Raw genomic sequence first — 13,173 nt, 5'->3', positions numbered from 1 at the left:
AATATTAATATATAGATGTATGTATGTATATATACATATATAACATATGCATACATATATACATATATATTAGTGCGGATCCCATGGGGCAGGGATCGGGGTCCCCGCAAGACGGAGAGTGCTCTCCCTGTCCCCGCTAATGGGGATGAAAATCTCCGTATATATGGGAGAAAATCATCCCCATCCCCACCCCATTCGAAGCGGATCCACACATAAATTAGGGAAATGGAGAAAATTGTTATCCCTATTGTTTATGTTCATGTGGGTGCCCTCCCAAACGGGCTATAATTTTTTTGTCGGGTTTTTAGATATGGAGTTATGGACAGTCGAATTGGTGGCGCCTACTTTTGATCGATTGGTTTGGTGGCCGACGATTTCAAATCGTCTACGGTTTTAATCGTTTATACTGGGCGAATCATAATGTACCACGTCAGTATATTGGTCCTCCTTAATATATCGTCGGTCGCCAATCAAGTGTATGTTCCAAATCATTTGATACGATTCCTATCAAAATTAAAAACATTTTATAAGGGTGGTCAAACGTCAAAAGTGGGACCCTTTGATCAACATCTACGAACTTACCTGCATTTGTCTAAATGTGAGAGCATAAAAAGTATGGACCGTAGGATCGTTTAGACCGTCAATCTCGCGACTTTCCCAGTTCTAAAGATAAATGACTCCCTAATGAATGATCTTATACCATTGGATGCGTGGACCTTCTTCGGAATGTTGACCTTGTTAGGGTGGGCCCAATGTTCGAGCCTTTTTCCTAAAGTGAGCAAAGGCCGTCCACCGGAAGTCTTACGGAAATTTCCAATGTTTATCGTGCCAAAAAAACAGAGATTTCGTTGTTTTAACTGACTGTTTTACCCTCGTTTCCTTCTGTAAATAGGAAATCGATTTAGGCCAGGCAAACCTTTAAAAGTAAGGGTATTATGGTAATTTAAGCATAGGAAGCCGACTTATGATTTTGTTCCTCGTCTTGTTTTGATTTTTGAAAAATATTTGAAAACGAAACAAACAGCGCATTCCAGCGCATTCCCCCTATAAATACCCCCATCTCATCTCTGACTTCCCTTTTTTCTCATAAAATTTCTCGTTTCTCTCTCCTTCTCAGATTCTCTCTTCGGGAGAAGGAGCCCTAAGGAGCTTTTCTCTCTCTCCCCTCTGTTAGGACCGACTCGAAGAATATCTTTAGAGATTAAGTACTCTGTAGTCAATCGAACCAGTGGAAGCGGCCGTCTGAGAAGAACACCGATCTAATTCTCTAATCTGATCTTTGAAGGCTCTGGTAAACCCTCTAGCAGAACGCTTTAGTCGGCTTTTATGGCTTTAAATCCAGTGGAATCTGGTGGTTCTATACTTTCCGTGGGTGGTTATACCTTCGTATTTGCTTTTGCTAGGTCTGGGTTTGGGGGGATGGTTGGCTTCTTTCCTGCGCCGGTTAGGGTTTTGTGTCTGATGATTGTGATTTGTAAAGAAGGAAAGAAATTTGAATCTTCTCGTTGTCTGTGATTTTATCTTGTTTCGAGATGTGAAAAAGGGACAGCCTTGTTATACTAATGTCCTCCAGCTTCTTGGATTTGTGGAGTCATAGAAAGGCTGGAGCTAATAAGACATCTTTTGCTAATATCTTCTATCTTCTTATTGTTCTAGGTTGAATGGTTAACTGAATTGTAGATTTATTCCTTCTCTTCTGTGAATTAGGTGATGATTTTTCTTGTATTCCTATTTCTTACCCTAAACCTCAATTGTTATGGATCTTTCCGTGTGTATGTGTAATTGTGTGGATGATATCGATATTACATGTTATTGTTGGCGTTGGGGTCCCAGATTCTCAGGATCCCTAGTTGCTTGTTTAGCTGATTGTTCCTTTGCATTCAACTCTAGAATAGATAAACTAATTTGCGTGTCGGTATGATGTTACAGAACTTAAAAGATTTGGTGCTGCTGCTTCAAGAGGGTTAGTCTACATAGTAAGCATCTGGTGGTATATCCTATAGTAGCAGAATGCCGAAAGAGAGAAGAGGTCGTTCTGTGTCTGTTGACAGGTCCAGGGCATCTCCTTATCCTTGCAGCAGTTCTAGTCATGCCAGGCGGTCTTCATCCAGAAACCCTTTAGAGCCTGTAGAAAATGTAAAAGAATGGGAAGATGCCAAGAGGTCTTCATCCAAACAACCTTTGGTAACCCTGGAGGATGTGAAAGAATGGGAAGAAGCTAGATGCCCTGTCTGCATGGAACACCCTCACAACGCAGTACTTCTTTTATGTTCCTCCCATGACAAGGGCTGCCGCCCCTACATGTGTGACACAAGCTATCGCCACTCAAACTGTCTTGACCAGTTCCGCAGAGCATTTGCAGAGACCCCATCAGTGGTGCCACCGGAAAATGAGGCTCCTCAGTTGAGCGGAGCCTCTCAGTCGTTGACGTCGGAAATTGCTGCAATGGATGGTCAAAATGAAGTGAATGAGGAAGAGGATCCTGAAGAGCAAAGCCTGTTCTGTGAGGGGCAGTTGGAGCCAAAGCTCCTGTGCCCTCTCTGTCGTGGGAAGGTAAATGGCTGGGTTGTTGTTGAGGCTGCTCGCCAGTTCATGAATGTAAAAGCTAGGAGCTGCTCCTGTGAGACATGTGATTTTATTGGGACTTATGCAGACCTCAGGAAGCATGCGAGACTCGAACACCCCCTTGTGCGGCCTACAGAGGTGGACCCTGAGCGGCAGCGCAATTGGAGGCGGCTAGAACAGGAAAGAGACCTTGGCGATGTGGTTAGCACGATTCAGTCAGCTTTTGGGGATGAGATGGGAAATGAATATGTTATTCCATTCAGTGGAAGATTGATTGTCTTTCTATTGTACCGAGTCCAAAATGATCCCAGTGCAAGTCGCAGCCCGTCTGCTGCCTCGAGAATTCGATGGCAGTCTGGTGCCTCGAGAATTCGAGCACAGCCGAGGAGCAGAAGGCAAACGACTCTATGGGGGGAGAGCTACGATAGCGATAATGTTTCTGCACCTAGAGAAGGTGACAACGAGACACTAGAAAGTATGCCAATTTTGTGGCAACAGCGAGAGAGGAGTCGACGACGACGAACAACACCAGATAACGAGCCATGACAATGAATGCCCAAAACTGATCTTCCTGCATTGTTCGTGGGCTGGTTTGGGGTCATAATCTCTAGTCTAAAAGGTGAGCTGACTTTCTCACTCAGCTCTCATTTGGTGGTTTCTCATCTCATGTTAGCAGTTCTCAGGGTTTTGTGTTGTTGCATTCCAGGTGGAGAAGCGAAGAGAATGATGGCAACTGGCAAGCCTTTTCTCTTCGAGTAGGGAATTCATTCAGCTGAGTGCTGAACTGTTCTTGCATCTTGCATTCTCACTCTCGCTTGAAGGGATTTAGGAGTGGAGTATACATAAAAAATAAAATAAAAAAAAAACAAAAGAAACCAAATGGGGAAGAAGATCGTCCGTAGTTTGAGTTTTCTTTGTCACCATTTTTTTCCTTTAAATTTTTGATAGATACTTGTCACCATTAATTATACTTTATTTGATCTACCAAACTCTTTATTGGTGATGTTGCCAATATCCGAATGCTCTACCTTTAAACTGTTTATGTCTGCACTCTGTACAATAAATACGAAGTGGCATTGGAAATTAATTGTTGAGACTTGAGAGGGTGGACTGGGTTGTAGATACAGACTAATAAAAGTCTACCTGTTGTGGTAGTGTCACCTTAGGAAGGATGTCGGTTGACTCGGTTCTCAGTTGGTCTGCTGGGACTTGGGGCTTTGGGTTACTACTGCAGTTTCTCTAACATGACTGGTGCTAGGAGCCAGTTTCTCTAACATGAGTGAGGATGCCAACTCCTTTACGGGGATGGAGGTCTTCATTATTATACTAGCGGGCCCCGTGGGATGTCCGGGAAAAAAGATGCCAACTCCTTTATTGGGTTTAAAATTTAGGGATAAGTGGACTGCAATCATGGCAATTTTACCCGTTTTCATCCGAGTATATGGCTTCCAGAGAAGGGATGGGATGGAGACTTACTTAGGCTCCGTTTGGTTTGTGCAATGGGATGAGAGAAACGAGGGGATGGGATGAGAAAAAGATGGGATGTGAGATCTTAAAATCGTGGATTTGGGGTCTTACCAAAATAGTGACCCCGGTGGAAAAACTAAGAAACCACTGTTACACAGAAGTAGAGCAGCGGCAGTGGCACCCTCTCTTAGTCACTTGCTCTCTCCTCTCCTCTTTCTTCTTCTTTCGTATTTTGTTTTTCACCCAAAAAAGCACTATTCATCGTCTTCTTGACAATGAACACATTAACATTGTTCATTGTCTTCCCCTTTCTTTTACATCTTTGCTTTCTACCAACAAACTACTATTTGTCTTTCTCTTGGTGAAACAAAGCACCCCATAGTAGTTATTCATCTTTGATCATCCTCTCTTACATAGAAAGTGAAGAAGGGGGGATCATTGCACAATGGTTGATTAAACAGCGGCGGAGAAAGGGGGGCTATCGGTGTTGAAGTACATCTTTGAAGCTTTAGTCACAGAGTTCTCTACCTCTCCCTCCATCTTCCTCTTCTCTTTTCTCCCTTCTTCTCTCTTCTCTTTTGTAATAGTGTTTTTCCATTATTTTTTCATTTATAAAACAAAACAATGAAAATACCATTTTTGCCCATCCCCTCTCAAATCTTCCCACAAACCAAACATGGCCTAGTGGAGATAGGGTGGGATGGATGGGATTAATAGGAATACCCGATTGAGGATCGGGACGGGGAGGGGGAGTGTAGTCCAAACATTGCCTTGACCTTGGTTATATATATTAAATATATTATATTATTTATATTATATATATCTAAATACATTTAAAATATTATTTGTATATTAATTTTTTATTTTAATAAATATTATTTTAAAAACAAACTTTTAATTAAAAATATTTGGGGATTCAAGACTCATCTACATTGGGGATCAAAGATGTAGGTTAAATTTTTTCTTTGATGTGGATCGGGGTCTAAGATGGGAAATAATTTATAACATGGGATTGGGACAAGGAGTATGATCCTTGCTTTGAACCCACGCATTGCCATTCTTACTCGAGGGGTCATCCTCCAAATCCATAAACATAGTTTCAATAGTTATGATAATTATAAATGTAGTATCAAATACTTATGGAAATTATTAAAAATTTTTAATTATTTATTTGAATAATTGGAAGTTTATGATTTAATTTTTACTAAATTAAATTACCAAAATCAGTAATTAGTAATTAAATTACTAAAATTGTAGTAAATATAAAAAATTATTGAAAATATAAAAAAATAGATTTATATTTATTGAAATTAACTTTCCACTAAAAAATAAATTACTAAAAAATTTTAATTAATATCTGATAATATCATTAAATATTCATAAATTGACGAAATTACTGAAAATATCAATAACTACTTATTGCTAAAAAATTATTGATAATATCAAAATTATTGAAAATGTTAAAAATAAATTCATATTTATTGAAATAAGCTTTTCAATGAAAAATTACCAATAAGTTTTAATTAATAAATTTGTATTTATTAATATTTTAATTAATTATCAGTTTTCAGTAATTAGTGGTTTCAATAATTAATTTCCAAAATTTTCTGAAATTAAATTACCAAAATCAATAGTTTTCAACATGTAATTTTTAGTAATCAAAATTTTCAATTTACCAAAATTATGAAAAATTATAGTTTATGTGTTGATATTTGCTGTAATATTTAATAATATCAATAATTATTGAAAATATCAAAAATATTTCACAAATTAATTTAACCACGTTTTTTTTTGTTTCTAGTTGGTTTATTGGGCACGTAATATAGATTAAGAGTTGTTTTAGGATGAGTTCTAGGTGAGAGAGAGAGAGTTTAGGAAAAATTTTAGGAGGGGGTTGACTAAGTGTTTTAGAGCATGAGAGAGAGAGAGAGAGAGAGAGAGAGAGAGAGAGAGAGGGAGTAGAGAGTTGGAGTGGTACTCTAATGAAAAAGAGAAGACTGCCACGTGACTACATGGGAAGTCTAGGTTTTAGACAAGTTCTTCATTTGTGTGGATTGGGGGAGATTATAGGAAAAGATGAGAGAGAGAGAGAGAAATCATAGGAAAAGATTTCCTAAGTTAATGGGTTATTTTTCCTAAAATAATGTTAGTGGATTTTCTTCCTAAATTAATGGGGCAAACAAGGGGAGATTGCCATTAGTGGCAACTCCATGGGCTTGTAGAGGGAACCTTGCACTCCCTCTAAAATTGCTCGGTTTGGGTAATGGGGCAAAAAAAGGCCATCTAATATGTCAAGGTCTACTTTAGCCACCATGGTAGAAGATCTTGTAAATGGTGTCTTTTTTTCTTTTTTTGTTCTAGAGTGGTTACTTGGATTAAGTTTTGATTATATCCCGAAAATATATGATATCAGAAAAACTTGTAATCAATTAATTGTTATCATAAATTTGATGTTTATCAAAATTCACAAGAGGTTTTGATTGGTCAAAGCTCTTTTGTGTATCATATCTTTCCAATAGCATATATTATTACCTGTCTCCCTCTAACAAGTTAAAACAAGAAGTATGTTTTTGGTATAACTTCCATTTATTCACGAAAAAAGTAATAATGGAACTGTTTATTGCCAATTAGGCGCCATTAGGCACCACATCAGCATAACAGTGAATAAACGCCTAACTATTGGGGGAAGCTTCATTTATCACCCACGATAGGTGTGCACATAAATCAATGCTAGTTTTTGCAAGTCTATATGCATAAGGATCAACATGATAGGCTAAATGTAGGGGTGTAAACAAAGCAAATCTGAATTGGATCAAGATTGATTCGAATTCAAAACCAATTAAATATATAGATATTCGAATTCGATTCAATATCCAACGGTTTTTTAAAACAATACACCATATTTAAATTCGTCGGGATAATCAAATATTCGATTTCGATTAGAATTTGGAAAAATAAATCTCTCCAACTTCACCAAAGGAGGAAGAAGAAACTTGAATCTAAGATTATGCCCTACAACTTAAAAATAAATAAATGAAGCATAACCATCTATTTAGTGTTGCTACACTGATATGCCCTACAACAAGCATCGTCGGTGATGTAATCTACAACAAAGAAATCGCCGATTGCCATGTTAATGCCTTCTACAACATACACGAGAAAGAGGAATTGAGAAAAAAAAAAAGAAAGCGCTTGAGAAATGAGAAGTCTAAAAAAAAACTTAAATACACAAAATAAAAGTAAAAAATGAATGCTACCAATTAAAGTTTCAGAGGACTTGCCAAAGAGAAATGTTGAGACGATGCGGAGAGGATGAAATAAAAGTCATCATTTGAACCTTGAAAGAAGGCGACGGCATCGGCCCCACTTATCCTCTCATTCCAATCCAAATCGGCTCTGCAAAAATACGCATCAAATAGATCCACGTTCGGCGCTTGGGCTTGCCCCGCCATTTTCAACCGGTAGACCCCTATTTCTCACAGAAATTCGCAGATCATGGCAAAATACGAACCCCAAAACACAGTTCAAACATCACAACAATTGAGAAACAACAAACAAATACAAACAGTAAGAAGTAAATGTTAGAAGAGATAGTCGAGAAATCAAAACTCTATAATTGAATGTCGGAGAGATGATGAAATGATATTTTAGAAATGGGTCTTTCCGACGAGATCCAAAGATTGGAAGATCCTAAATGGTTAGATGGATGGTAGACGACAGTGGAAGGTTGGAGGAATTGAGATTTTGCGCAGATTTTGGTGACTAGGAACATGGATGACAGAATAGAGCCCTCCTCTCCTTGGATATGCTTCGTTGGGTGAGGCACCTTCTTCTCGCTCGATCGATAGAGAACGGATACGGAACCATAACCTGGAAAGCAAGGGGGTATTTGTATCATTATATTTGTCGGTTCACAGGTAGGGACCAACCGTTTGAAAATTCGGATATTAATTTGACATACCTCCAAAAAATTTAGGTATAAAGTGAATTTTTTCTTAAAAAATATAATGAGGAAGAACGATCTTCATCTTCGTCAATAGTAAATTAAGTGAGCAATACGAGACCAAGCAAACTGACAAGAAATTATAAGGAAAAACTTAACAACCATGTGAATCCACACGAGTATCGCTTTGCCAAATATGACACGAGACCAAGTAAATAATTTTCAAATTTTAGCCAATTTTTAGGTGAATAAATAATGTTTTTAATTGAAAAAAAATAGTCGATACTTAAATGGAACAAAAATATCCTTTTAATAATATTTTTTTTATGATAAAAATAATAATTTTCTTATTTATATGAAAAATAAAAGAAAATGAATAAATGCATTAACCCAAATAACTTACTGAAAATATCCCTTCAGAAGTGGTCATATGTCCTAACTCCCAGCTTAACTTGGTGGGTTTCATCGACACATTGAACCTTGCCCACATGGGCATTGAAATTATCTACACTTTTGTTAGGACACAAACAGATTGGATGTATCTGGATCCAAATTTAATTTGTTAATATTTTGAATTCCAATTAAATGCTCCAAAATAAAATCTGTTTTGGACCTACTGTGGAATTAGGCCAGCTTGTGCTTGGACATAAATCGTAGACCCAGGCCAGGAAATTTGCAAGTCAATCAGATGAGCTTCATACATCCTCTTTGCTGAGATTTTTTTTTTTTTTTTTTTTCTCCCAATTAATTCACTGTTCATGCCTTTGTGCCTCTTTCCCTTATGTCAACTAATGTTCCTATTTTGTCCAATCTGGTGGTATTTATCAAAACTCGTCTGATATTATATCTTTCCGGCAGTATAGATTTTTTTCATATAGATTATAAAATGCACATATAATATTTTATGCATATATATTGTATGTCATATAATATAAATTATTGAGAAATTGTTTAAAACTCATCATAAATTTTCAGCATTTCTTTTAAATTTATCATAGATTTTTAAAGTGTCTAAAATTCACGATGTTATTAACTTGACGTTAAACATACTAACAGTTGTTAATATATTATCATTTTACCTTTCATATAAAAATATAAAATATATACATATAGAGTGTATGATTTTGCTTTTCAAAACAAAACAAATATAATATATATATCACATAACTGTTTTTTTTATTTCAAACAAGCAAAATCATAAGTAATGGCCAATTATATTAAGAAATGAAAGCATTAAGCATTCTAAGAAAATAAACTTCTCTTGATTATGTAAACACGGCAGCCATGATATTCCCTTCCCTGATCACAACTTTGATGGCAAACCCCATAATATCTACCAATCTTCCTCGATATTCCCTTCCCTAATCACAACTTTCATGGAAAACCCCGTAATATCTATCGTGATCTTCCTCCCTTCTAGCACCAGAGACCGGCGAGGCTTACCGCAGAAAGTGAGGAGCACCAGCACAGTAATCCGTGTCACCACGGTTGCAAGGACGGCAACGGCCAACGCAGCCACCATAGAAAGCAGACCGAACACAGCGCTGAAGAGCACCTAGGCATAAAGAGCTGGCCACCCAATAGCTCCAGCTCCATTAGAAGAAGTGGAAGAAACGTTGGAATTGTACCAAGACATAATGAAGGAGATTCCATGACGAAGATAGAAGAAGAGTGTACACCAACACCAACAGGCGCGCCCATGTTCTTCGAGCTAATTTGCCCTTGTTCATCTTCCTTTTCTCCTTCAGAGTCTTCTGCCACCGAAGCTTGATTTCTTTTGTTCATTAGGTTGATTTGCTCTTTGTTTTATTCTAATTTTTTAGGAGGGTTTTGGATTGGATTGGATTTCCTCAGGACTGGGGTTCTACTGTCTCTTCAAGACCTCACTTAAACCAAGCCAAGCCACTCAGAAGTCATTACAGAACAGTGAATAATTTTCTTATTCACGACCCGGAATTTTGAAGAAGAAAGCAATCTAATCTCCTCCAAAATCAAGATCTAAATCATGTCCAATATATTACAATTCCTAAAGAAACAATAAATATATATAAATAAATAAAGAAATAAGAAAAATCCTTCCTTTCTATTCTACTTTGCTGATTTGCGAAGCGAATCAAAGAGAACCCAAAAGAAACGAAACTCTTTTTTGGGTTGAGAGTGAAGAGAAAGAGACACAGTTGAGGGCTGGAAGTTCTGAGCGGAAGAGGAAGAGTGAAGATCGGCAAAATGAGAGAGAAAACCCCTAAATGATCCTTTTTTTTTCTCTAACTCTTCAATCAGGGGCAATTTAGTCGCTGATGTGGACAACTTCTATTAGTGAATATTAACAATCTTTAAGAAATGTAAGTTTTAGAAAATAAAAACTCATTGACACGGTGAATTTTAGACATTTTGAAAATGAAAAATCATGATGTATTTTGAACAATTTCCCTAAATTATTGTATGTATTATTTAATACATAGGTGTAAAACCCGGCAGAGAGGGAAATCGCCTGTCATTAGTAAGTGGATGCAAATCGGTAGAGAGGAAGATCCCTAAATTTAGGGTTCTCTCACAACAAAGGAGGCAGGGTTATTGAGCAATGAGCATAGTTCAGGATGCAATGTATTTTCATTAAATCAATTTTTTTGCGTAACCTATGTAGTTTAATTAAATAAATTTATTTTCTTAAATAAGAACAATGTTACCAAAATAACAGTGGAAAATCTAGTTCAAGCATTAAATTATTGATTAATAATTTTAGATGGGTGAACGAAAAAAATATGTGATATGATGGGTGATTGTAGCGACTAAGTTTGATATATTCATTTCAATGGGCGAAAATGCCTAAATAAGGAAAAATTTTCCATAGATACCTGTAAGTTGAATGCCGATTTAGCACTCAGAAATCTAAAATATGAGTTTAAATAATTTCGTAATACCAAAAATAACCTTAATGATAATGTTGGACTATTTTACCTTTCTTCTCCCTTATTGTACCCTATTCCCCTTTCTCTTCAATCTCGGTTGAAGGAATGACTGACAACGATCCTCAACCTTCAGCAGCACTGCCGGCAGTGGAGGGAGCACCGGCGGTCGAACCCCCCTAATTCCTCCACCTTTGCCAATGCCTTTGATGACAGCACCAGAAGATCCCGGAGCAAGTGAATTCCCGTCACTGAATAGAGGAGGGAGAGCAGAATGATCCCCTATCGGTCGCTCCGCAGCTCCATCACGAGGAGAAACCGAAGGAAACCCTTGATCTTCCGCCGACTGCTTCGCATCTTCATCTGTAATTCTCTCCCTATGTGAGAATTAAGGGGGTTCGGCCGCCATGCTCCCTCGGAGCACCGCCTCTGCTTCGCACCGGCAACCGAACCCTTTGATCTTTCGCCGACTGCTTCGCACTATTATCATTGTGGTGACTGTGACTGTGGTTCTCGTTGGCGTCAACGTTACTTCTATTGCGATTTGCATCTATCTTTCCAAAAGTATGCTTGTTGTTATGCATCCAAACCTTCAACACACCTTTCTCCACCCCAATCTCATTGCAGAACTCCTCAACCACCTCTTCGTCTCTTTTCTGCATATTCCATCCGAGCCTCTCTGAGAACACATACATCTTCTCTTTCTGTTCCTGACTAAATTTTGTGCTAAACCGTTTTCTCCCATTTGGGTTTGGCGTCACAATCGCTGTTGTTGCTGCAGCAGTTGTGTTCACATGATTTATCGGCGCTCCCGATAGGCCGGTGCTCAGTGCCAACAACATGTGAGGTGCAGGTGGTGGGGAGAATGAATTCGGGCTCCTACAGCGAGCTACAATTGGTTTGTGTGGATTGTGCTGCTGGGGCTGGTGATGGTAGTCCAACGTATGGGCACTCTCGTCAGGTTCACGGCGGTGGAAGTTGCGATGGCATCCACACGCGGCACATTTTTAGGGAAGTTGGGTCGGTGGGCATAGCGGAGGGGGAAGGCATAAACTCTCCGCACCCGTCCACGGCATGGCCCCTAAACTTGCCGCATGGTTTTTTGAGATATTCCTTGTAAGTAATGACCGCGGATGGGGTGTGGTTCCACCTGTTTATCATCTCCATCATCAATTAGATGAGTCAATCGCGACCTCGAAAAGATATCAGACAAAGACCGGACCTTCCTGGCCTCCCATGGGGCGGTCGGAATCGCGAAGTCCTCCAGACCGGAAAGCCCCAAACTCCGGCAAATTTGGTTGACCTCATCGGTGCCTTCGATTCGGAAGCTAGTCTTGTTGGTGATAGAAAAGATTTTGAGGGAGCGAGTAGCGCGAAGAGAAGGGGAGAGATCACTAGGTGGTGACGAAGACGAAGGGGAGAAGGCATCGTAGTCCATGTTCTTCACGGCGTTCCGAAGTTCCAACTTCAGCCTCCACTGGCTGGAGAAAGAAGATGATAGAAAACAATAGCAAAAAAATATATCCTGGTTGTCTCCTCGGGCGTCAGCAATAAGTCGTCTTCTTCGACAACGGCTGAGTAAAAAAGGGGACGCAACAATGTTCCAGCGAGGCAGCGACAACAACAAGAGTCGACACTGGATTCTCCGATTTTCAACTTTTCGGTGTCGAGTTCGAGCGTCGATTTTAACTTTTTTCGCGACGCATTCTGATGGAGCGCAATCCGGCCGGTCTTAGCTGTCAACGAATTCGCCTCTGAGCTGGAGCGACGGGGAGTCTGAAACGGGAAAGATGAGAGAACTCCGAGGGAACCCGATGAGTTAATTCCGAAGCTCAAGTCATTAATCTCTCAAAGGCAAAGTGTAGATCAGATAGCACAAGATTCACATATCTTGTTTGTTGGGGGCAGGGGCCTTTTATAATCACTTTGTGCACTCGCTCCGAGGCCCTTGTCAGGTCGGGTATGATTACCCTTGCGCTTGTCAATTCGGGCGTCGTCATTTCTGTTAGGACAGAACCGTCACTGCTTAACCGTCTCTCTAACTGGAGACGGCGGTGTCAGGAGGTGGTGGCAGGTGACCGTTTAGAGTGCGGTCGTCAAGCATCAGATCCCAAGTCAGTTAGGTGCGCCGCCCTTGGGTACGGACTTCCTCGGTGTCAGGCATAATGCGGTTTACTTGGTTTTGGTGCCCTGAGGGCGATGTGGAGTGGTGAGCGAGGCGAAATCTTGAGTTCGGAGATATGTATAGGGCAGGTCAGTTCGGTGAGGGGTATCCCGAATTGTTGCACGGTA

At 39.3% G+C, this 13,173-nt stretch overlaps 1 protein-coding gene and 1 pseudogene across 3 annotated transcripts; one reads left to right on the top strand and one right to left on the bottom strand.

Annotated features, from left to right (window-relative positions):
• Positions 1-1,018: 1,018 nt before the first annotated feature.
• LOC148869337 (uncharacterized) lies at positions 1,019-3,577 on the top strand. Of its 2 annotated transcripts, XM_088970511.1 has the most exons (4): positions 1,087-1,291; positions 1,404-1,707; positions 1,930-3,184; positions 3,272-3,577. In XM_088970511.1, the coding sequence occupies exon 3, from the start codon at positions 2,011-2,013 to the stop codon at positions 3,109-3,111; it is 1,101 nt and encodes a 366-aa protein (XP_088826637.1). In that variant the 5' UTR covers positions 1,087-1,291; positions 1,404-1,707; positions 1,930-2,010; the 3' UTR covers positions 3,112-3,184; positions 3,272-3,577. The 2 variants fall into 2 exon arrangements, with proteins under 2 accessions (XP_088826636.1, XP_088826637.1); XM_088970510.1 differs by lacking the exon at positions 1,404-1,707 and having other exon boundaries at positions 1,019-1,291.
• Positions 3,578-6,934: 3,357 nt separating this feature from the next.
• Positions 6,935-12,200, bottom strand: LOC148869336 (zinc-finger homeodomain protein 11 pseudogene; annotated as a pseudogene). The gene is made up of 3 exons (XR_016107795.1): positions 10,934-12,200; positions 7,314-7,902; positions 6,935-7,136 (listed from the first exon to the last, which is right to left on the bottom strand). The product of XR_016107795.1 is annotated as a zinc-finger homeodomain protein 11 pseudogene (transcript).
• Between the last annotated feature and the right edge of the window lie 973 nt (positions 12,201-13,173).

This window comes from Nelumbo lutea, chromosome 2, assembly GCF_056320005.1.
Source record: "Nelumbo lutea isolate HS-2025 chromosome 2, American lotus-T2T, whole genome shotgun sequence".
Lineage (NCBI taxonomy): Eukaryota > Viridiplantae > Streptophyta > Magnoliopsida > Proteales > Nelumbonaceae > Nelumbo > Nelumbo lutea.
Note: the sequence above shows the minus strand (reverse complement) of the source record. Positions and strands in the feature narration are given on the sequence as shown.